This window comes from Acinonyx jubatus, chromosome B4, assembly GCF_027475565.1.
Source record: "Acinonyx jubatus isolate Ajub_Pintada_27869175 chromosome B4, VMU_Ajub_asm_v1.0, whole genome shotgun sequence".
NCBI classification, from domain to species: domain Eukaryota; kingdom Metazoa; phylum Chordata; class Mammalia; order Carnivora; family Felidae; genus Acinonyx; species Acinonyx jubatus.
In genome coordinates this window covers 65994455-66017895 of record NC_069387.1, presented here as the reverse complement: position 1 = coordinate 66017895, position 23441 = coordinate 65994455, and the positions used below count along the sequence as shown (strand labels likewise).

General features: G+C 37.9%; 1 protein-coding gene across 1 annotated transcript in view; it reads left to right on the top strand.

The window, feature by feature from the left end:
* Positions 1 to 20441, top strand: part of SLC2A13 (solute carrier family 2 member 13) — a 373732-nt gene extending 353291 nt beyond the window's left edge. Inside the window, exons 8-10 of the mRNA XM_015085125.3 lie at positions 8833 to 8954; positions 9067 to 9219; positions 15315 to 20441. Of these exons, the coding sequence (XP_014940611.2) occupies positions 8833 to 8954; positions 9067 to 9219; positions 15315 to 15541 (502 nt within the window). The 3' untranslated portion in view covers positions 15542 to 20441. The remainder of the gene's footprint in view (positions 1 to 8832; positions 8955 to 9066; positions 9220 to 15314) is intronic.
* Positions 20442 to 23441: the final 3000 nt, after the last annotated feature.

The following is a 23441-nucleotide window of genomic DNA, read 5'->3' as shown; positions in this document are numbered from 1 at the left end:
TGAAAGCAGTCATCATCGTAACAGATTTTTCTTTCCTCCTAGTTTTCCATATTCCCATTTACTCTTATTCATATAACCTTATATCACTGATTGCTCCCGCACTGCCAAGTTCATTGGTATTTTCCATGTTTCCAGGTAATCTTTACAAAGTAGACCATGACCACTTGTTGTCGGTGTAATAATGCAGTAGGAAAAAGAATGATGAAGTCTTTTCTTATGAAGTAAGAAAGTGGGAAATTTTTCTTACACAGAAATGGGGTTGAAACTTGAACACTAATGTAGACTCTCCCCGTGGCGGAGTTCAGGGCTCTTCTGACCTGGCAGGTTCTCTACATCGGCCACAGAATTTCAGGGCACAAGTCTGGGAGGAACCAGAGAGCTAACTGGGGACCACATCCACTTATTTCTGTTTTTGATTGTGCAGACATTCATTGTACTGTTCGTTTGCCAATTTGGTATCAAAACAAAAGTAACCTACGTTAGATCTAAGACTTAATCTTCAAACCCACCTTTGTAATTTAGCTCAGCTTACTTTTAATAGTTATTTTAATGCCTACATTATTCTCTACAGTCACGTTGTACCTTAATTGACTTAACTACCCTTCATTGCAAATATTTTTGTTGTTTCTAATTACTTACCTGTGTTAAGCTCCTGGTAAATAAAAGTATAGTGAAGTATCTTTCAGCATGTATTTCCATTTAGAAAATTTCCTAAGAGGGGCACCTGGGTGGCTCAGTCGGTTAAGCGTCCGACTTCAGCTCGGGTCACGATCTCGCGGTCTGTGAGTTCGAGCCCCGCATCAGGCTCTGGGCTGATGGCTCAGAGCAGCCTGGAGCCTGCTTCCGATTCTGTGTCTCCCTCTCTCTCTGCCCCTCCCCCGTTCATGCTCTGTCTCTCTCTGTCTCAAAAATAAATAAAATGTTAAAAAAAATTTTTTTAAAGAAAATTTCCTAAGAATATTTCATTCCAGATTTCATTCCAAAAGGAAATTATATCAATTTAAATTCTTACTAGAATTAGAGACTACACCAATGTCACTGCATCTGTATGACTTTAAATATTATTTTCATCTGTTTCCCATACTTAGGGTATATAAGCTAGCCAACATACTGGTAAATGGTTTAGATGCCATGTTTTATATACAAATAAAACTTTACTAATTCATTTAAAAAGAGACTTTGAGCTCCAAATATCTAATGCTATTGAAATTTTCCCATATCTGTGATTCATCTCAATAAGTTTAAAGGTTTTCTTTTCATCAGAAAATGGTAACAAAAGAAAATCGATTATTTTTTTCAACTTGCCTTAATGTGACAGTCCTCTGCAGGAAAACTGTGAAACAAAAACAGGAAAAATAAAAGGCTAGACAATGGAAAATCATGTAAGGCCAAGATCTTCAACCTGGTCTACATACTGCAAGCTAGGGAACCATACTTTTCTAAAATTACTCAACTATATGTGTGTTAGAATTTAAATGCTATGTTGCCACCCTTAACAGAAGTTTATTTCATATTGTATTATTATGTAGGAATTATGCTAGTACACAAAAATTAAAGTGAAAAGTAATGAGTCAAGTTTTTAACAGTAAGTTTTCCTGTTGCTTTGGTGGGATGCCTGAAAGTTAAAATTTCTCACGGGTTGGGTTGCTTGTAAAGTGACATCATCCTGGCCCTCTGAGTGATTGGCATTGTGTTTATTTCTCCTCAGACAAGAGCGAAGGGGAGATACTCCGTCCTTTTCTAGGTACCCTTCTACCACCATGCTCAGACTATCCCTGTAGAACCAGATTATAAATTCCTATAAAAAACTATTCATGTTAACTCTCAGGGTTGTCCACTTTGTTTTGAGATGATAGCCTAATGATGTTCTTCAAAGAAATCACAGACCTACATCAGGAACTGGAGACGGCATCATGCTTCTTCACTCCCACTGCTCAGTAGTGAACCAGCAAGGAAAGCATGTGTGATAAACCCTGTAGAAGAATGGTAGATGTGTCGCTGTGGGAAAACCACAGTGAGCTTTTGCTTCTCTTCTCTTTACATCTTTTAGTAAAATCTGGGAAGGAGACAAAGTTCTCTAGGTTTCTCAGTGATTAGGATTGGATAAAAAGATTTGAAGTTTTGCGATTCAAATACAGGTTTGTATTTTCTCGCACCCCCCATGTGTGAACATGAAGCAGTTCATTTCATCACAGTGAATAAAGGAGCAATACAGACAGAGTGTGCTGTAGAGAAGGCATGGAATGAGTTGCTTATGGTTAACTGTGGCAAAGCAGTTGCACCACTTAGTTCCTTTGGTTATTTCTTTGGATATCTGATGGAGAGGCAACATACACACACAAAACAGGCAGAAGTAGCTCTATACATCTGAACTGGTTTTAGAGTGGGTGTCGAGTAGGCAAGGGAGAATTGTTCTACCTTCCAAGAGAGCTGTTGATTTCTAGATGCGTCATTAAAGGAAGCACTGTGGGTTCGATGGCTGGAACAGCGAACCCATCGTTTATGCAGTCTATGTATCAGGTGTCAGTCTAGTCATGCTCTTGGTACCAGTTAGTTCTCAGAGTCTGGCAAAGTCAGACCTGTTTCACCTGCTCACAGGATTCTGCTGCCCTGTCCACTGCAGTGGCCTCTGCGCAGCTCCTGTTATTGTAGTCCATTTCCTGGTTTTGCTGTAGAATGTGGTGAGGTGTCCCATCAGAGTGCATGACTCTTTCTAATCCCAACCCACACACTGATGTCAAAGTATTTTTTGTTCTTTCTCTGGAGCATTATGTTCTTCCACCGGCACTCGCTCAGCCAGGAAAACATGAGGGTATTTTGCAATAGCATTTGGAATATACATTTTTATCTTTTAGTTGGGATTTCTAGTGTTTGTATTTTAAAGGTCAGATGATGTCACAGTCTTAGTCATTAGCTGTCTACGTATTACTGAGTGTGTAACTGCCAAGTCAGAGCCTGCAGGGGTTTCCTAAAATCAGCACCAGGATTACAGGGAGTCACTCGCCTTTTTATGCACATACACATGCACGGCCAAATGGTGAAAAGCTACATCAGATCTTGCACAGAGCCCACCCTAAATTTGCTACTGCCCATTGTTACAGAAAAATAGATCATGCAAGTAACTTTGATAATAATGGATGAAATAGTGAATAGAATTTTTCAGTGATTTTTAGTGATTTGAGTATTTGTAAGCATTTCCCTCCCCGGCAACCTGCATGCTTATCTTTTCTCCTTTCCTCTCTCTCCTCATCCCCTCTCTTATTTTCTCATTTTAAGATCTTCAGAACTCAAAAGACTATTGGTGGGAAATGAAGGTGAAGGATTATTGATCAAGAGATCTCTACTGCTGTTTTCTACTCAGAGTTTAGTGCAAAGGCTTCGTTTATGTCCATAGAGAATACTAATATGAACTAGAGGTTGGGATTTAAGAAAACAGGGGTGGGGGGTACAAAACTGGCTATTCTTTTGGCAAACACTTAAATCACTTTCTTTGTGCCACGCAGTTCTCAACTGTGTGTAATCTTCATAACGAGTTTCTTAGGGACTTTTATTTTACAGATTAGAAAACTGAGGTACAAACAGGCTAGGCAACTTGCCCAAGGTTATACACCTGGTAAGTAACAGAACTGAGGTACAAAACCATGCGGCCTGACTCTAGACCCTGTGCCCTTAACCTTTGCACTGTGCTGCCTCGGAGGAGAGTCCAGGACAGTAAAAAAGAGAGGCTCTTCAGATAGGACAACATAGAGCCCTTCTGTGATAATGACGTAAATGAGGAAAATGAAAATGCATTGAGAAGAAAGAATTTCAGACAGGTGAATGGGTGGCATCTGTACCTGCAAGAGAGGGAGAGACTTCAGCGAAGCAGCACTGTCCTTACATACTTAGTCACATGTGTCCTGTCACTTTTGGCACATTCTGTTAGAAAGAAGTCACAGGTCACTCCCACACTGAGAGAGGACTGGAGGAGTGCATGAACATCAGGAAACAGATCATGGGGAGGCCACTCTAGAGACTGCTGTAGAGACGCATGCAGGTGAGGAGACACACACTCAGAGTCTGAATTAGGGTGGTCTTGATGCAAATAGAAAAGAAGAGTCAGATCCAAGAAACCATGTCTAGGAGTATAATCGTGAATTCTTACCCATACCACGTGAAGGTCTTTGCATCCATTATCTCAGGTAAGCCTCAAAATAACTATTTGAGGTGGCTGTCAGGAGAATCCTTATTTCACAGATGAGGACACAGGCTTTTAAAAGTTAAGTTCCTAGCTCACATACATCCCAGCTTCAAATCTGGGTGTCCCAACTTAGGTTTGAACATAGGATGCCAGTCTCAGAGCTCCATAGTCTTCGCCACTCTTCGTTACTTGGACTTCACGGTATAGAGGATTTAAAGAGAGATGGGGAAGAAAACATTGAAGATTAACTGCAAGAGTTTAACCCATTTCAACTCAAAGGATGGTGGTATTATCGAAAACAGGCATGTCATGAGAGGCACTGGCATACACTGCCTGCCACGCAGTGTGCTAAGCCCTCAGTATGCATCATCACATTGAATGTTCCAACAGCCTGCAAGAATAGTGGATATTCAGCAGATACCCAGACTCCATTAGTGGAGACAAAAGTTAGTGCTAGAATAACCTATCAGGAAGCATCATATGGAGATCATAAATCTCTAAGATGACAGGGTGTGAGGGTGATCTGGCAGTGACATCTGTCACCCCATTGGTCACCAGGGTTGATTTGGCTGATCTGGCTGGCTAGGCGATATCCCCTTCCTCCCTCACTGCTCTGTGTGCACCCCTCCTATAGCTGTGCACTCAAAGAGGGTGACCTTCCCGGATAGGGGAGGGCTGTTCTTCCATCAAGGGTATATGGGAATTGCGCACCTGTTAGAAACTCTGAACAACCTGTCAAGGTCGATTCATAGGAGAATGTAGGGTAGTCAAGATTCCAAGACTCCACACACATCCAAATGAGGCACTGCATGTGACAATCTGCGTTTCTTTTAAAAAATAATTAAAATAAAATTAGATGAGATGTTTAAGAGAGAAAGGACAGGCCCCACAAGAGAACCTTAGAAAACACCTATATTTAGCGGTTGAGGGAGGAAGATACAGTTAAAAAAGCAATGAAGACCTATACATCGGAGAGATAAGATGGAGAGATGGAGATATAACTGTAAAAGCAAAGGGGAAGGAGAAGAAAAAGGGTTGTCAGCAAATACCACCAGAGAGTAATCAAAGAACCTCATAGTCAAGGCAGGATAAAGGAATTTGGAGATTAGGACGGAGGGAGGGACTGACTGAGGGTCAGACTTTTGGGTGAGCAGATTCAGGAAAACAGAGCCTAGCAGGAGTCCGCTGGCATAGAGGTGGATGGGCGAGCTGGGCTGTGAAGGTAAGAGTGGGGAGTGAGGATGTAGAATTCACCAGTATAAACTTCTCTATAATTGCAGATGAACTAGTAGTAGTGAGAGGGTTTGAACAACTGAGTAGCAGTGATCTTGTGTGTTGTAAACAGAAGGGAAGATTCAAGTCAGAAGAAACTGAAAATGGTGGAAAGAGACAGACTGCTGATGGAACGTGACCCCAGAGGAGACAGAAGGCAAAGAAGAAGAAGGTGCAGGTCCTTAGAAAAGGGAAGAGACATGTTACCAATGGAGGTGGGAGAAGAACTGAAAGAAACTGAAAGAAAATATAGAAAAACAGAGGTTCAGTAGGTTCAGTTTTCTTCTTAAAGAAGGACCCAAATTCATAGTGGGAAAGCAGAGGAAAAAATGTCAGTATTAGAAGATAGTACTAAATATGTTAATTAATGGAAGCAACAGTTGACCAAAGTTTATTGAATGTCTACTCTGAAGCAGAGAATTCAGTAGAGAAGACTTTAAAAGATGTTTATTTTTAAGACAGAGAGGGAGAGACAGAGGGTGAGCAGGGGATGGGCAAAAAGAGAGGGAGACACAGAAACCAAAGCAGGCTCCAGGCTCTGAGCTGCCAGCACAGAGCCCGATGCAGGGCTCGAACCCACAACCATGAGATCATGACCTGAGCTGAAGTCCAGTGCTTAACCGACTGAGCCACCCAGGCGCCCCTAGCATGAACTTTTAATAGAACCAAGTAGCGTGGTTCCATAATTTTGCCCAGTGGTTTTTTTTTTTAATTTTTTTTTTTACCGTTTTTATTTATTTTTGAGACAGAATCAGAGCATGAATGGGGGAGGGGCAGAGAGAGAGGGAGACACAGAATCGGAAGCAGGCTCCAGGCTCTGAGCCATCAGCCCAGAGCCTGACGCGGGGCTCGAACTCACGGACTGCAAGATCGTGACCTGAGCTCAAGTCAGACGCTTAACCGACTGAGCCACCCAGGTGCCCCTGCCCAGTGGTTATTGAAGGCAGTTAAATTCCCACTGCACAGGGCTGGAAACTGAAATAGAATGGCAGGTAAGCATGGATGAAAGAAAGATGGATTCTAGAGGCCAACAAAGAGTATCGGCATGGTCTCTACCCACCCAGTGATGAAGGTAAGTGAATACTGAGAAGAGTTTAAAATCTAAAGATTTTTGGGGGGGTGTGGAGGAAATTACAGGAAATGAGGAAACAAAATGCTTGTTATCAGAAAAGGAATGCTCTGAGACCTTAAAGTAAAATAGTTCCAAATCAAGCAAACTACAGAGTGCTCTCTCTGCAGTTTCAGAGGCTAAAGAACTATGAAGCCAAAGTATTATATGGGCCAGAAGTAAAAATAAATGATTGTGGCAGAGGATGTGAGGGGGTGGAGAATATGACTGACCAGGCACCCAAATCATGAAGACAAGGTGGAGGGTTATGACAGAGGTCAGGGTTATGACAGCAAGGACAGGGCTTAGATGTTAAGGTTCAAACACAGAGGTCGATAGAGGTGGAATACTAGTCTAAAAATGACAATGGAAGCAAGAATGTTTTTGAGACTGGTTGTGTCTTCTTGGGAAACTCCAGTTTTAATTAAGTTGAACTTACAACTTTTTACCTTGGGAGTCAGTCTAAGACCAGCGGAGACTTTGCTTCACAATAGAACTAGGAGGCAAAGTCATCAGGGAGTGACTGAGACATAAGTAAGGGCACCTAGCAGGAAGGGAAAGTGTTAGTTGGAATCAGATGTAAGCATTGTTCTCTGCTCACATCTATGCTATCACTTCCTTACAAATGACCCTTCTGATCCTTAAAATTACCTGTAAGGCATTATCCCCATTTTATAAAAAAAAAAAAAAAGAATCTGGTTGGCTCAGTCGGTCTGACTCTTGATCCTGACTCAGGTCCCGATCTCATGGTCGTGGGATCAAGCCCCATGTTTGGCATTTTTTCCCTGGCAGCATGGAACCTGCTTGGGATTCTCTCTTCCTCTCTCTCCCCTCCCCCACTCACACTTGTTTGTTTTTTTTGTTTGTTTGTTTGTTTGTTTTCCCCCCTCTCTCTTTTTCTATTTTTTAAAAAAAATATCTGGTTTCAAGATTTGAATCTTGTCCTGACTGCAAACTCTAAGGTCTTTCTACCACAACTTACTGACACTCAGTAGTCTTAAAGTGTTACTATGGCTTTCAAGAACTAACTAGAAATCATGTCTGACTTCTATGAAGTGGGTATAAAATACAATGTGTTTTTTAATTGAGGTATATTTGACCTATAACTTATTAGTTTCAGGTGTACAACATGATTTGGTATTAAACATCCGTCACCTTATATTATTTGCCAATGTCTGTTGTCATGAGAACCTTTAAGACCTACTCTCTTAGCTTTCAGACATGCAGTACAGTATTAACTATAGTCGCCATGCTGTATATTATATCTGATGACTTATTTTGTAACTAGATTTGTACCTTCTGACCCATTTCAACACCCCAATCTCTGTGCCCCTACAAGCACAGATCTGTTCTCTGTACCTATGAGTTCAGGTTTTTTTTGTTTTGATAGTACATATAAGATCATATGGTATTTGTCTTTCTCTGACTTATTAGGTTTAGCGTAATGCCCTCAGGGTCCATTTATGTGATTACAAATGGCAAAAATCCCTTCTGTTTTAATGCTGAATCATATTCCTCTATGTATGTGTGGTGTGTCTGTCTCCATTCATCCATCAGTGGGCACTTAGGTTGCTTTCATGTCCTGACTGTTGTAAATAATGCCACAGTGAACATGCAGGCATATGTGTTTTTTCAAGTTAGTGTTTTTGTTTTCTTTAGATAAATACACAGAAGTTGGATTGTCAAATCATATGGTAGTTTTAATTTTTTGAGGAACCTCCATCCCGTTGTGTAAAGTGGCTTCACCAGTTTACATTCCACCAATAGTGCACAAATGTTTTCTCTTTTCTCCACATCCCCACCAGCACTTGTTATTTCTTATCGTTTTGATGGTAGCCATTCTGACAAGGGTGGGGGGGGGGGGGTGATGCCTCATTTTGGTTTCAACTTCCTTGATTATGGATTTGTAGTTCCCTGATGATTAGTGATGTTGAACACCTTTTCATATACCTGTCGGCCAACTATGTATCTCTTTTAGGAAAATGTCTGTTTAGATCCTCTGATCATTTTTTAATTAGACAATTTTTTTTTGCTGTTGAGCTGTACACACAGCTTTTTCTCTTGAGTTATATTCAGATCTAAAATATTCTGTGTGAGCCTCACAGGTAATCCTGTATATTTAAATCTTAATTTGTTTTTCAAGAAAAACATCGTGGACCCTTTTCCTTAATGAAATTAAGGAACTTCCAAAACATTCAAGATGAGCACATTGAATTTCTGCGACTATACCCTAAAATATTAAGTTAATACTTAATATTTCATTATTTTTCAGGTGTGAGAATGAAACCAAATTCAAAACGGAAGAAGTATTTTGGGCTTACAATTTCTGCCCTACGCCATACTCCTGGACTGCACTTCTGGGCCTTATTTTATATCTTGTTTTCTTCGCACCTGGTAAACAAAGGCTTTGTGTTTCTGTGTTAAAGTTATCTCTTTTTAAGGAGACAAACTACTCTTTTTCAAATTTCTTATAAACTACCTTACTGAAAATGTTAATTTTTCTCAGGAATGGGACCAATGCCTTGGACGGTGAATTCCGAAATATATCCCCTTTGGGCAAGAAGTACAGGAAATGCATGTTCATCTGGAATAAATTGGATGTTCAACGTTTTGGTTTCACTGACATTTTTACACACAGCAGAGTACCTCACATATTATGGTAAGAGAATATTTTTTCCATCTATAGTTTCATTTTTATTTTTCCTATTCTTTTTATATGTACTATCATTTGGGTTTAACAGAGTAGATGGTTATATTTTTGCTATACTCAGTATGTCTACGTGGCTTTCTCATTCCCCAAAGGCCTTGGAAATGACCCTAGGGAAAGAGAAGAGTAATTCTTTACTAAGCAGCATGGCTGCTCATCCCTCAGTGCTTTATAGCCCTCACCCCATACAACCCAAACATCTAGCTATCGCCCCAGTTGGAAATCTTCACTGCAGGCTTTTATTTTAATGAAGAAACATAAATAACAGAAGATGGTAGAAATGATGTAGGCAGGGAATCTAAGGGGTAATGTTGAAGATGTCTCATGATGGAGACAGTCATGTCCAGGTAGCTCCCCCAAAGGTCGTGCTGTGATGTATGCCTTCCACTAGATTATCTATGCTGTTCAGGCCACCGCGTGGTAATTTCAGTGTCGGCCCAGACCAGCACTTACCACTACCAAAAGCATAAACCTGACAGAAGTGTTTATGTGAAAATGTGTGGACCATAACTCAAAACAATATTAGGACGTGGCTGAGCCAGGAAAAAAGCTTTGGGAAGCTACTTCAAGTCCATTTTTAACTAAAGTGAAAAGATTTTCTCTTTAGCGAGAGAATTTCTTCACTATGAGCCAATAGTTTGTAATTGGATTCTAAACGATGGACTATCCCAAGATAGTCCCTGTAAGTCTCTGTATGTATATGGAGTGTCTGTTGCTTAGACCATTCTCTGACCCCTTCCCCATCATTCACCCCACCCCATCCCATGCTCTGGGCATGTACATTCCTTTTTGCAAGAACAGACATACACACATCCCACAGTTGGACCATAAATCACTGGAGCTTAGGCCAGGACTTAGGCCTGGTTTGCCATTATATTCCCAGTATCTTCCAGGGCCTCCTTTTCACTTGATAAGCCCTCAGAAGTGTTTGTCAAATTAATAAATACACAGATGAATTTTGAATATGAGGAAACATACAAATCTATTCTTCCTGTCTCCTGAACATACTGTATTAGTATTAGCTCCTATTATCTTTATAAAACTCTTGTCTCTCCCAGTGAACATTTAGAAACATATTAAAAAAGGAAATGCATTGGCATTTTAAAATGGAAATACATATTTCATATATTCAATTTTATCCCATTGGCAATTAAAGTTTTTTACATAAATTCAGAAACTTATCTTTCTGACACTATAGGTATTTATACAATAAATATTTACCCATATTTGCTAGTTCTTGAGAATGCTTAATTTTTTTGTTTGTTTTAGGGAATTCTTAAAGACCTAAATATAGGCTAATATCCCAAGGAAGTATTTTTGTTTGTTTATTTTTGAGAAAGAAAGAGAGAAACAGAGGATCCAAAGTGGGCTCTGTGCTGACCACAGAGAGCCCGATGTGGGACTCAAGCTCATGAGCCCGCAAGTTCATGACCTGAGCCAAAGTTGGTCACTTAGCCAACTGAACCACGCAGGGAGGCACCCCACAGAAGTATTCTTTTTATTAAGTTGTAGACCAAATACTAAAAGTCTACATGGCAAGACTTTTGTTAGCAAAGCTCCTCCTTCAGTTTATGCAGCCTCAACAACAGGAGGCAACAGAAGTAAAATTTAAATAGGGCATACACAGCCATGCTTCTTTCAGAAATATTCAGTTAGAACCAATTGGCAGTTGCCAGAGGGGAAGGAGGGTGAGGGTTGGGCAAATATGGGTGAAGGGTGGTAGGAGGTACAGGCTTCCAGTGACAGAATGAGTGAGCCATGGAGATGAAGAGTACAGCACAGGGCACATGGTCAATGGTATTGTAATAGTGATACATGGTGACAGATGGTAGCTACACGTGAGTATGCATAATGTACATAGTTGTCTAATCAGTATGTTGTACACCGGAAGCTAATGTGAATTGTGTCAACTCTACTTCCATTTGAATATATACAGTTTATATTGTAGTATATGTATATGGCTTATATGTAATAAAATATATATATTGTTTATATATCTAGTTAGAAGTTTTTGCTTTGCATTAAGCCAGGCTTCTAATATGTCAACACACTGGTCCATTAGGTCTACTGCTTGCTAAGTTTTTTCTCTGTTTCTGGACCTAAATTTTAATCTACATGTTACTGATTTATGTAAGACACATGTTTCTATAGATGATTTAACAAACATACTCCATAACAATGTATTTCTCTATAAATTTCCATGTCTTCTTTTATTGCCTCCTTTCTTATTTCATAAAACCTCAAATTTTGTTTTCTTCCTGAACTATACTGCTTAGACAAGTCTGCCTTGGCCCCCATTCAGTAACGTTTATTACTAAAAATTATCATTAAAATGTCAGGACTATACCATTTTATGTATAGCACTTGTGACTACTAAATACTAAATCTACTAAATAGATCCCTTGAAAAGCATTGTATCAAAGTTCCTGTACTGAGGTACTGAAATTCAGTCAGACATGGTCTTTGATTCCTCATCCTGTATAATTCAATTAAATATTTGTTTAAATCTGAAACGTCATATAGGATTCTTAATAAGATTGATTTCCTTCAGAATAAAACTGAGGAATATCTGCACTTAACAATCCTGACAGACTCATTACAGATTTTTGGTTTTTTTTTTTCTACTTGCATTCCAAGGAGAAATAAGAAAATGAGTCAACATAACTGACTTGGCCATTATTTGGAGGAGGCCACAGCCTTCCTGGCTGGCCCATGCCTCTGTGGCTTAACCATAGGTCTCACCACTTGGGCAGTTTTGGTATTGCCTGCTTTAGATTCTTCAGATTCTGTAAAAGGATCTTGTATTTTATCTTTTGTTTGTTTGTTTATTTTTGAGAAAGAGAGAAACAGATCATGGGGAGGGGAGGGGCAGAGATAGAGGGAGACTGAAGATCTGAAGCAGGCTGCAGGCTCTGAGCTGTCATCACAGAGCCCGGCGGGGGTCTCAAACACGTAAACCCTGAGAGCATGACCTGAGCCTGAGCATGACCTGAGCCTAAGCCGGACGCTCAACCAACTAAGCCACCCAAGCGCCCCAAGGGTCTTTCATTTTAGTAGAATTTCTTTGATGTTATTTGGATGGGGAATCTGGGTCACAAGCAAGAAACTATATGGCCTTTAAGAATCTTCCTATTCCATCTAATTGTTTTTAACCATAATGGTGGAGCACTGACAGATTTGATTTATTTCTATTCATGCCACTGTTGCTAAATTGCGAAACATGACGAATGTTTCCTCAACATTATATTTTATAAAGCCAAACGTAGTTTGCTCTGTTAGAGATTCTGGAGTTTAGCAGCCTGATTTAGTCTAAAATGTTTTACCATCTGCACTTATTTTTTCTGTATTGTCATCATGATTACCATCCTTTCTTTGTCCCTCCCTGCTAACGATTCCATTTCTCTTCCACCACAAGTTTTACTTATCTGTAATCAAACACAGGACCTCATCTGCTTTTTTTTTTTCCCTCCATAACCCAGCATCATCCAAGAGCTAGCTTTTCAGCATCACCCTTTTCATGAAAACATTCCCAGTTTTTAAGTCCTACTAATCTTGTTCTATTCTATCTCTAATAGCAACCCTTCTTCCATAGTCATTTAGATGCATTTGGTAATGCTACCACTTTTTTTTGGCAGCTAACCTCCAGAATTCTAGTAGGCATGTAACATACATTTTTTTCTGTTCTTTGCAGTTTGGCAGGGCAGCAGTTTTTTCCCCATTAGACAGATGAGGAAAGCAGGGTCAAGAGAATTTAAGATACTGCCCCAGGAGTCTGCCTGCATCACTTTGTGACTTTCAGATCCACACTGTCTACAGAGCCACGGAACCTTCCTGTCACTGTAGCACTCAGCCATGCATCCCAGATGACCTGACCTAGTAGTATTTTCTGATTATTTACTAAGTATAAGACATAAAAAATACATATACGCTTGTATGAAATGTTTAACATGAATCAAACAAATGAAATAAAGGACGCCTGTATTTGTGTTTTTAAACAAAGAGCATTTCTCTTACACAAGTCCAGCTCCTTGACTTAATCTAGCAAACTATGCCATGATTTAGTCAACCCTTTCGTATTTTTTCTAAATCTTGTAATTTACCTCTTTTTCCCTCAAGTTCTCTCATGACTCCTCGTCCCACCAAGCAGATTCTTTCAGGTGGACAATTCAGCAGCATTTTTCTTCCAGTTTTCCTTGAACCTTCCCAAGAATGTTTCTGTATTTATTCCTAGAATGGTTACTTATGTCTTTTAAAAAGTAGTCTTCATAATGTCTTTCCCATTCTGTAATGATTCATCAGAAAGGGAAAATATTATTCAGTTCTTTAACTGCTTGCTACACTATTTTGCTTACAGCTTGATTTTGAAATATGTCTTTGTCTAGCTTAGCCCTTTATTTCAGATCTGCTTGCAGTCAACAAGAGCACATTTATTTCTAGATGCTCCATTGTGTCAGGCACCATATTAAGCATTGGGAACCCAAATACAAACAAGCCATAGACTCAGTCCTTAAGGAGACCAGTTTTGACACTGAAACAGGAGAGCACATATCCCTCTCAAGCATCTCATAACCATCTCTCCTATGCCTGCTCCTGATTGGGGTTGTAAAATTTATAGAATTATAAACTAAAATAGGAGCTGAGTGGAGCACCTAACCTAGATGGCTCAGTCGGTTGAGCATCTGACTTTGGCTCGGGTCATGACCTCAACAGTTTGTGAGTTCAAGCCCCACTGCTGTCCAGTGCAGAGATCCTCTGTCCCCCCTCTTTTTCTCTCTCAAAAATAAATATATAAAATAGCTGAGAAACCATCTTTTTTTTTTTTTTACTTGATACGGAAACTGAGGCACAGAGAGGAGGTTAAATGACTGCAAGTCACATAACAAGATTTAAACCTAGATTTTCCAACTCCCAATCTGATATCCTTTCTGCCATTTGTCACATTAGTTTATTATCTTCCATTACCAGGATGATCTCAATTGAACACCTTAAATTAGGCAGGAACTCCACTGTGGTAAGGTTCTTATATTTAAATTGCAAATTATATAAGAAAGACCATCTTGGAAATATGTAGAGAGTATACACAAGTCACATATGTCGCATCCATCTAGACTTGCTGTATTTACACTTAGAATTGTAACACAACCAGGTACTATTTAGGTCTTTGTGTTTATACTGCATTGGCATGCGTAGTCTTAGCGGAAAGCAGAATTATCTGATCTCATGGAACTTACATTCTAGTTGGGGAAAACAAAACAAATTAGTAAGCTTTATAGTATGCCAGATGGTGAGAAGCACTATGGACCAAAACAAGTGGACCTTGGTGGTCTAAGAGAAGGAACAAGGGGACTAGGTAAGAGACCACTGCGATAGTGCAGATGAGAAGATTGCCTTTAGATCAGAGATACCAGTGGAATGGCGAGAAGTGGTCATATTTGGATTGTATTTTGAAGGTAGATCCAACAGAATTTCCTAACAGATTGGATGTTGGTTGCAAGGGTAAGGAAACAATCAAGGTTGACTTCTCAACTTTGGGCATGAGAGACTGCAAAGATAAGTTGCCATGTACTCCACTGAATCATGAACTCAGAAGTGGCATCATGTATGTGATTCTAGAAGTACAAGATAAATGAGAAAGAAATTGTTCCCTCAAAGTGCCTCCATTCTAGTAGACAAGACAGACGCAAATGCATGCACATAATACTTCTTGGTTGTTATGACGGTGGCTTCAGCAAAGTGCTGTAAAAGTACACAGGAGAGAGAACAGTGATCTCTAGCCAAGGAAGTGAAGAAAGACTTCAAAGGAGAAGTTACATCTGAACTCAGTTTATCATTCTTCTTGAGTTGGGCATTGTATAACTTGAGCTTAGAAAGGTAAATTGTATTATGTTCATAGAGCTAGAATAGTAAGAGTAAAGCAGGCCAGTAGTTATTTTTTGCCTCCATGTAAGACCACAGTTATGTATGATTGACCAGAAGGAAAAATCAAAATCAAGTACACTTTCCAACCTAGGACTATTCATATACATACGTATTATTTTCCATTGCAGGAGCCTTCTTCCTCTATGCTGGATTCGCTGCTGTGGGACTCCTTTTCATCTATGGCTGTCTTCCTGAGACCAAAGGGAAAAAATTAGAGGAAATTGAATCACTCTTTGACAACAGGTTATGTACATGTGGCGCTTCAGATTCTGATGAAGGGAGATATATTGAATATATTCGGGTGAAGGGAAGTAACTATCATCTTTCTGACAACGATGCTTCTGATGTGGAATAATTTTCAGCTGCTGAAATATTTAGGTATTTAAACAAACTTGGGGAACAAAAGCAGCAATTGGTGACCTCACTGCCCTGCTTTTAATCTGGTTCTTTCCAGTCTAGTTTTGAATGACCTCATATTCTAGAATATTTGATTAGGAGGAAGATACAACCATGATGACATTTTTTTTTTCACAAGCAGAAATGTGAAACAATATTTAGAGATTTTAAATTAATAATTATTGAACAAATGTATGTAAATCCTTCCTGAGATAGTCTAAAATGAATATTGTATCCAGTGACTTCAGTGGTATCCTTTTTTCCTAAGACCATATATAATTATTAGTGGCAATAGAGTCAGTGCTAAACTAGCTGAATCATATATGTATGATACACTTATGAAGAAGGATTCTGGGATATGATCCAAGGATGTTTTCTGTCAAAACATGGCCTGTTGGCCCTAAATTTCCCTAAGGACAAGTAGCTTATCTGTGATCAACTATTAGAAAGTAAATTCCATTTAAGCTTTCAGCAGATTCAAAAGTGCCTCCACAGAGGCATGGTTGTCCTTATCTCCTTTGGATTCCACATTTTGGTCTCTCTCTCCAAGTCAGATCTTGAGAGCTCTTAAGAAACTGACTCTGCACAGGACCTTTGGAACATTATGAAAAGCAGGTCTTTAAGGGTTTATTTTCATACGTATTTTTTTGCATCAGTGATAAGTATACATTTGCACAGATAAGCTGGCAAGTTTTGATAAGTATATTTTATTGCTAGAAAGTAAGAAAGAAAAAATTTTTATGGATCCCTGATTGAGTTAGTCACTTAAGTATGCACCTATAAACGCAAAACAGTGCCGTGTCTTCAAGTATATTTCAGGGTTTCTGTTCATGCCAAAATCACCTGATACTCACCACGCCTTCACTCATCGACTCTAGAGCCCTACTATTTGTGCCTTCATTTTTGTTCTAAATAGCTGCTAGCAGACTATTTTCCCCTTTTAATCAAATAATTTCTGAAACAAAGAAAGGAAGAAAATCAGTGACAGAGAATGCTGCTGTTATATTGATGTTTAAGTAAATAGTGGGACTTAAGTTTTCCTTAACTTTTTATTAATTCTTCATAAGGGAATCATGACATTTCATTACTTAATAGTACTTGTCTTTTTTTACTTTAAGAGCACAAATTTGTTTTTATTTTGCACACCCTTTTCTCATTTTCCCTGACAGTTTACCAAAAAAGAAAAGATACATAAATTTGTCTGGGTGTTTCCTTTTTCTCATACTTGGCTTGGATTTTTTTCCTTGTCTAAAAATTGAGATTTTCTATTGGAACAGATTGATGTTTCTAATATAGCATACATTTCTTCAGTGTCTTTGCAAAGTGTTCATTGGTTCTTATGCTCATTCATCAATGATCCCTATTTTTTGTTCTTAAGAACTTCACAGGATATACAAAATTACTTGCTACTTCCAGTGAAAATATGAATGAATCTTAAGTTTGATGCATTTTAATATGGCTCTAAACATCTAATAAGGCACTCTTTGGACTGAAAAGATAGCTATCTCTAAATTCATTGTTTCTGCCAGTCTCCCAAAGGTGTTTTGCTCTTCGCTGGAAGTCTGGCTTATTCCTGTCACTATTATCAAAACTGAAAATGTAGCCAAGGAGGTTTATTCTCTTAGCCACCAGGGGTATGATAAGTGTGCTTTTAAAATGTCACTTTACTGGCCTAAAAATCCTTCAGCCAAAAAAAAAAAAAAAGCTCCCTTTGATCATTTCATACAATAAAAAAATTTATTTTAGAGAGTTTTTTTCCCTGAATTAGGTGCTTTGACAATTGATTTCTAAGGGGATACTAGTATTGATTTTTCCCCCAGAAAAGCAGATGTGATTTAATAGAAAAAGTTATTCATATTTCTTATACCATAAGAAATTTCTTATCTGTGTAATACTTCACACAGGGAAAGTGAAATGGAAAATGAGCTATTATGTGGCAAAATCAGAATATGGGGAGAAAAAGCATTTGGACCAATTAAAGTGCTCTCTAAAAATGTATTTTTCTGATTTATCCAAATAATTGCCTCAATTCTTCTCTTTATTGTATACATAGCCTTAATTATATGCTTATATACTCAGCTGGGCTGAATGCACAGTAACCTTATTATTAAAGGAGCGACTGGACTTTTATTATCTCCTAATGCAGAACATGGCCTTTCTCCCTGATGTGAGCAAATGGCACTTTGAACTTTATATCCATAAATGCACATAAAAACAGGGAAAATTAGCCACAGTCCTCCTCCCCTCGTCTCCTCAAACTCTCCTTTAAAGAACTATTTGTTATTTATATAGTGATAAAGACAGTATTCCATATCTTGGAAGTATAAGACAGAATGGCATAGTATAAAGATTATTTATAATTTTTTTAAAAACAACTACTTAAAAAGAAACCTTATACAACTAGGGTGTTGTTTTTAGATTCAGTGAACATTTATAGTATATTAAAAATTAAGTATTTGAACTTTTCAGGTTTTTTTATATTATGTACCTTTTAAGTTCCTAGCATCTTTGGCTACCACTATCAACTTGAAAACATTACGTTTGAAATATCATCAAATATATATATTTTTAGGACAATTTATATATGGTATGATTTGACCTACCATATTAAAACAGACTGAGCATCATGCTTTTAACTGAAATTATAGGTGTCCTTCTAAGCATGCTGCAAATTCAATAGACATGTATTATGTTTCAGGAATACATTGCAGAGCAAGTCATAACTCCTAGTTGAGGCTTAGCTTGGTGGCTGATGAGATCTGCTCTAAGGAGAATAGAACCCTCCATCTGCACCTGAACACAGGGCTGAACGTGAAGTCAGATAAATTGTAAAGATCTGGCATTAATAATTTTCTTCAATACAAACATTCTTAATAATTTTGACTGTCGCACCTTAGTCAGTAATTACCCAAAACATGATTTTTAATGTATTTGTAAAAGATCCAAATGAAAACTAAATTTTAAAGGTAATATTTTCATTTGAAATTTTGTTCCCAGCCATATGCAGTAATTAGTTCCCTGATGGAAAATACTATGATGGTAATGGCTATCATCAAGTGCTTTTTCATAATAATATTTTACCACTGAACTACATTTTCATGTAGAAGATTCTAAATATTATTTTTTAGGTTATTCACCCTAAAATGAGAATTCCACTAAAGAATTTAGAAGTTGTTTACTATAGTTTCAAAATCCATTATCCAGAGGAAGAATGAACAGGAAAAATGTAACTGACAACCTACGCTTTTGCTTTTTATTGGAAAGTAAAATTGATATGTATTACAATCCTAGATCCTTGGTGGAGAATATTCTACAAAATACTATCCATGTGTTCTCTAAGAAAGTCTCACAACTTAATGACACTAACCGTTTACAAGTACTATAATACAGTAAGGAGGAGTGGAAGGATTGTTTTATCTCATCAGCATAGTTTAGAACAATAAAATTATTGAGATGTTTTGTAATAATCAGATTTTTTTTAACCATTCTCCTGGTTATAAAGTCTCAAATTACACTAGCACCTAACAACCTACATTTACACAGTTGTTGCAACAAGTTTTCAAGTACCAAATTTAGATCTTTTCCTAACTACAAATGAAAAAAAAATATCAGGCCACTAGCAAAGAATTCATAACAACGTGCTTTATAGCAAAATGTATTAAATAGCGGATAAAATTTATAGCTTATGTGTAGCTGCTGACAATGACAAGACTCAGAATTCTTCTCTAGATTAATTTTAATGTCCTGTTTTCTGTCACTTTCTATCAATTTTCTTAGCCTCGTGTACAGTAATGTTAAGCTAATTTGATCAAGTGATCAGTGGTAGCAGTGTATCTGTCAGAACATTCCCTTCTTCTGGGTGAGAAATATTGCTGTTTTCCACAAATAGCAATCATCTTAAAAACAACTAACTGCTACCAACTTTTACATTATCTTTTACATTATCTTTTAGAGAAGGAAATATTTGTGTGCCAATAATCATCAAAGAGATATTTTGTAAGTGTGCTAATGATGTTCAGAAGTACATGACAGAATTTTATCCTCATAACTTGCTTGTGAGTGTAAAACAATATAATTCCTATAAATCTTTACTTTGGATGTATAAAACAGTCTGTTGCACTGAGTGATTTGGTCTATGAAATGTTCAGTAACTACCTTCAGTTAGCAGTAATATTCAGATTTTTATTTCACACTCTTAAGTTCATGTGTTTGATTTTGTCATATCAGTATGAGAAAAAGGAATGCACCTTACAGGTACTTAAAAACCAATTTTTATAAAGTTTTAAAATTTTAGTAAATTTAACATCATTCCATCTCATTTGAAGGTTAAAAAGATGAGACTTAACTCTAGCCAAAGTAGAAATTTATATTCTACATGTCCAAACTGGTTCCTAGCGGCTTTTGGACTATATCTTATTTGATGTTATAGTATCTTTATTTGTAATAAATGTTCAAATTTCTATTTAGAAGCTCTAATGTACATCTAGATTAAATCAAAAGTTTTATGCTTTTAAAATATGTATTTCGAAATGTATATTTTAATTTGAGTGCATGTTATATAGTATTTAATACTTCACATGTCTTAGAAAATTCAGTATAAATATTTATTCTTACATATGTGACATATGGGATGTCTCAAAAATTATGAATATGTATCATTTCCTTCAAAGTCATTCTAGCCTATAGCTGTATCAAAAGTATTGTATATTTTATGGAAATGTAGTGATGTATATGTAAATTTTTTAAGTTATTTTATTGAAGTTCAATCTTTACATAAAATTAAAATCTTTTTTTAAAAAAAGTGTCAGTGCCAGAACTGTAAATGAAAATAATCAAATAAAAGTTAAGACAATTCATTACTCATTTATCTCCCTTGCACTTTTGTATTTTCTTTAATTCTCTTCCTTGGATTTTAGGATCTAGACATAGCAAAGGCATCTACAAAGCTCCACATATTGAATAATACTTTTTTATCTCTTTTGATCATGGGTAAACTCGATCTTTAAAAAAATATTTTATAATACCTAAAATTTGTTCCAAGGAATAATTCTAAATAGTAAATATAAAATGTAAAACGAAGTGCTTAGGAGCCCTTGAAATATTATTTCTGTTTGTTGCTAAAACAAGTTGTAACATAAACCATTATGTCAGGTTGACAAGAATTGTATTTGCTCTGTATGTGAAAACAAAATACCTGCCGGGTGGCCTGATGACAGTTCCTTTTGGCACTGTATAGCTCTCCATTGCCATTTTTCCCCAACTGAAGCTTTTAATTTTTTTTTTTAAATAGTAAGAATTATCTATTGTTTGATCTGGGCAGCTGTTAGAATTATCTCCATAGTTAGGGTGTGCCATCCTGAGCCCAACTATAGAAACAGCCTGAAGAGATCCCTGAAAACACTAGATCAATCCAGAGGCTTACAGTGGAGGGGACTCTCCTATCTGTGTGCCTTCTCTATGCACACAAAATTACATTTGATTTTCTCCTGTTTAAAAAAAAAAAAAAAAAAAGCCTTACAGTGGAGTTGCATTTAACCAAGGATTCTGATGTCAGCAAGTAAGGTAAAAATCCTGCAGTCAAAACGGCCCAAGAAAATCCCCTAAATATGCATAAAGGATCCACTCACCAGAGCACCTAAATAATGCAGTACATATCTGTGTCAGTGGCCAAAGTCTTCATTTAACTGTCCAGTCCTGTGGGGTAATCATTATAGTGCTTTTATGGGTACTGAACATAAATTCAGAACATTTTGATGACTTACCCAAGATCACACACTAAAAAGTGATACAAGACCTCTGCATGGACTACACCAATATTCTTCCTCTCTTGGTCATCATTTGGAATGTGTTCTAGTCAGACCCAGGCAGATTTCCTGTGTTGCAACTTAAAAGGCATGCGGAGAAAGAATCAGATGCCTCATTTTAACCTGGACTACAGACACAAATTCTGACAACTTTTGATTTGGGGATTTTTCTCCAAATATGAAGCCCTATATAGTACATTATTTAAGGAGTCAGCATGAACACACATTCTCCAGTTTTGAATCCCAGCCTTTTCTACTTACTGCCTGGTAACTCAAATTACTGAGTTACTCTTTGCTCCACTTCTTGACTATAAAGTGGATGTGTGACTACCTCATACATGTATTGTGAAGGTTCATCAATCATGTAAAGCATGTAGACCAATAGTATACAGTAAGTGCTGGAGAACTATTGACTGTTCTTAGTGTCATCATCCACATGCTATCCCTGATGCTGCTAAAGCCACACTGTGCAAAGCACAAGCAATGTGTTTATAAATTCTCTTCCTGTGAACAACTAAGAACAGGAACACGTGAGCTTCTTTGACATATGTCATACAGGCTGTTTGCAGCAGGCAAGCTTCTGCCAACCAGAATGGTTTGAGCAGATATGGCTGGTTAGCCTGATGTCCTTCTTGCTTTCTCCGAGACTCCTTCCCATGGACATTCTCCTGAAGGGCACAGTTGAAAAACACAACATTCTCATAGTCTCCAGATTAACAAGACTACACAATTTCTGTATATGTGATCTCTGAATCCAGAAACAATTTTAGAATATCTCTCAGTAACCTATCATTTATATCCAGCATTTAAAAAAATTTTTGAGGGATGCCTGGGTGGTTCAGCCAGTTGTCCAACTCTTGATCTCATTTCAGTTCTTCATCTCAGGGTCATGAGTTCAGGCCCCGCATTGGGTGCCATGCCCAGCCTTAAAAATGTATTTTTTAATGTTTTTATTTACTTTTGAGACAGAGACAGAGCATGAGCAGGGGAGGGGCAGAGAGAGAGGGAGACAGAATCTGAAGCAGGCTTCAGGCTCTGGGCTGTCAGCACAGAGCCCGACGCGGGGCTCGAACTCACGGAGTGTGAGATCATGACCTGAGCCAAAGTCGGATACCCAACTGACTGAACCACCAAGGCGCCCCAAAGTAATAATTATTGTTGAACTTCTCTCCAAATGAGAAATGACATTAATTAAATAAAAATAATTATTTTTGAAATCTCCAAATGAAAAATATCAGTACTTCACTAAGAGGCTATGTTGAAATTAAGCTATATACTAAATGCTATGAATTCAGTCGAAACATTGAGAGTATTTTTTTACCTTTAATTCATGCATTTTTCAACTACACTTACAAAAACTAATTTCAGGGGCGCCTGGGTGGCTCAGTCAGTTAAGCATCTGACTTCAGCTCAGGTCACGATCTCACGTTCCATGAGTTCGAGCGCCGCGTCGGGCTCTGGGCTGATGGCTCAGAGCCTGGAGCCTGCTTCCGGTTCTGTGTCTCCCTCTCTCTCTGCCCCTCCCCCGTTCATGCTCTCTCTCTGTCTCAAAAATAAATAAACGTTAAAAAAAATTTAAAAAAAAAAACTAATTTCAGATGATCAGCAGAGTAAGTTTTTACATGAAAGAAAATATTGGCATACTAGCAATGGATATTAATGTTTATTTTGGACAGAGCGTGAGTAGGAGAGGGGCAGAGAGAGAGGGAGACACAGAATCCAAAGCAGTCTCCAGGGTCTGAGCTGTCAGCACAGAGCCTGACACGGGACTCAAACTCATGAACCCCAAGATCATGACCTGAGCCGAAGTCAGACGTTTAACTCAGCCACCCAGGAGCCCCCAACAAATGGATATTAAACTCAAAACAGATTTGTTATAACAGTGGTTCTCAAAATGTCCTCAAACCAGAAGCACTGACGTCACCTGTGAGTTTGTTATAAATGCAAATCTGTGGGCTTCACCTGACATACTGAATCAGATATCTGGGGATATACATAGTCCAGGAAACTATTTTTTAATTGAAATATAATTGACATATAACACTGTATAAGGTA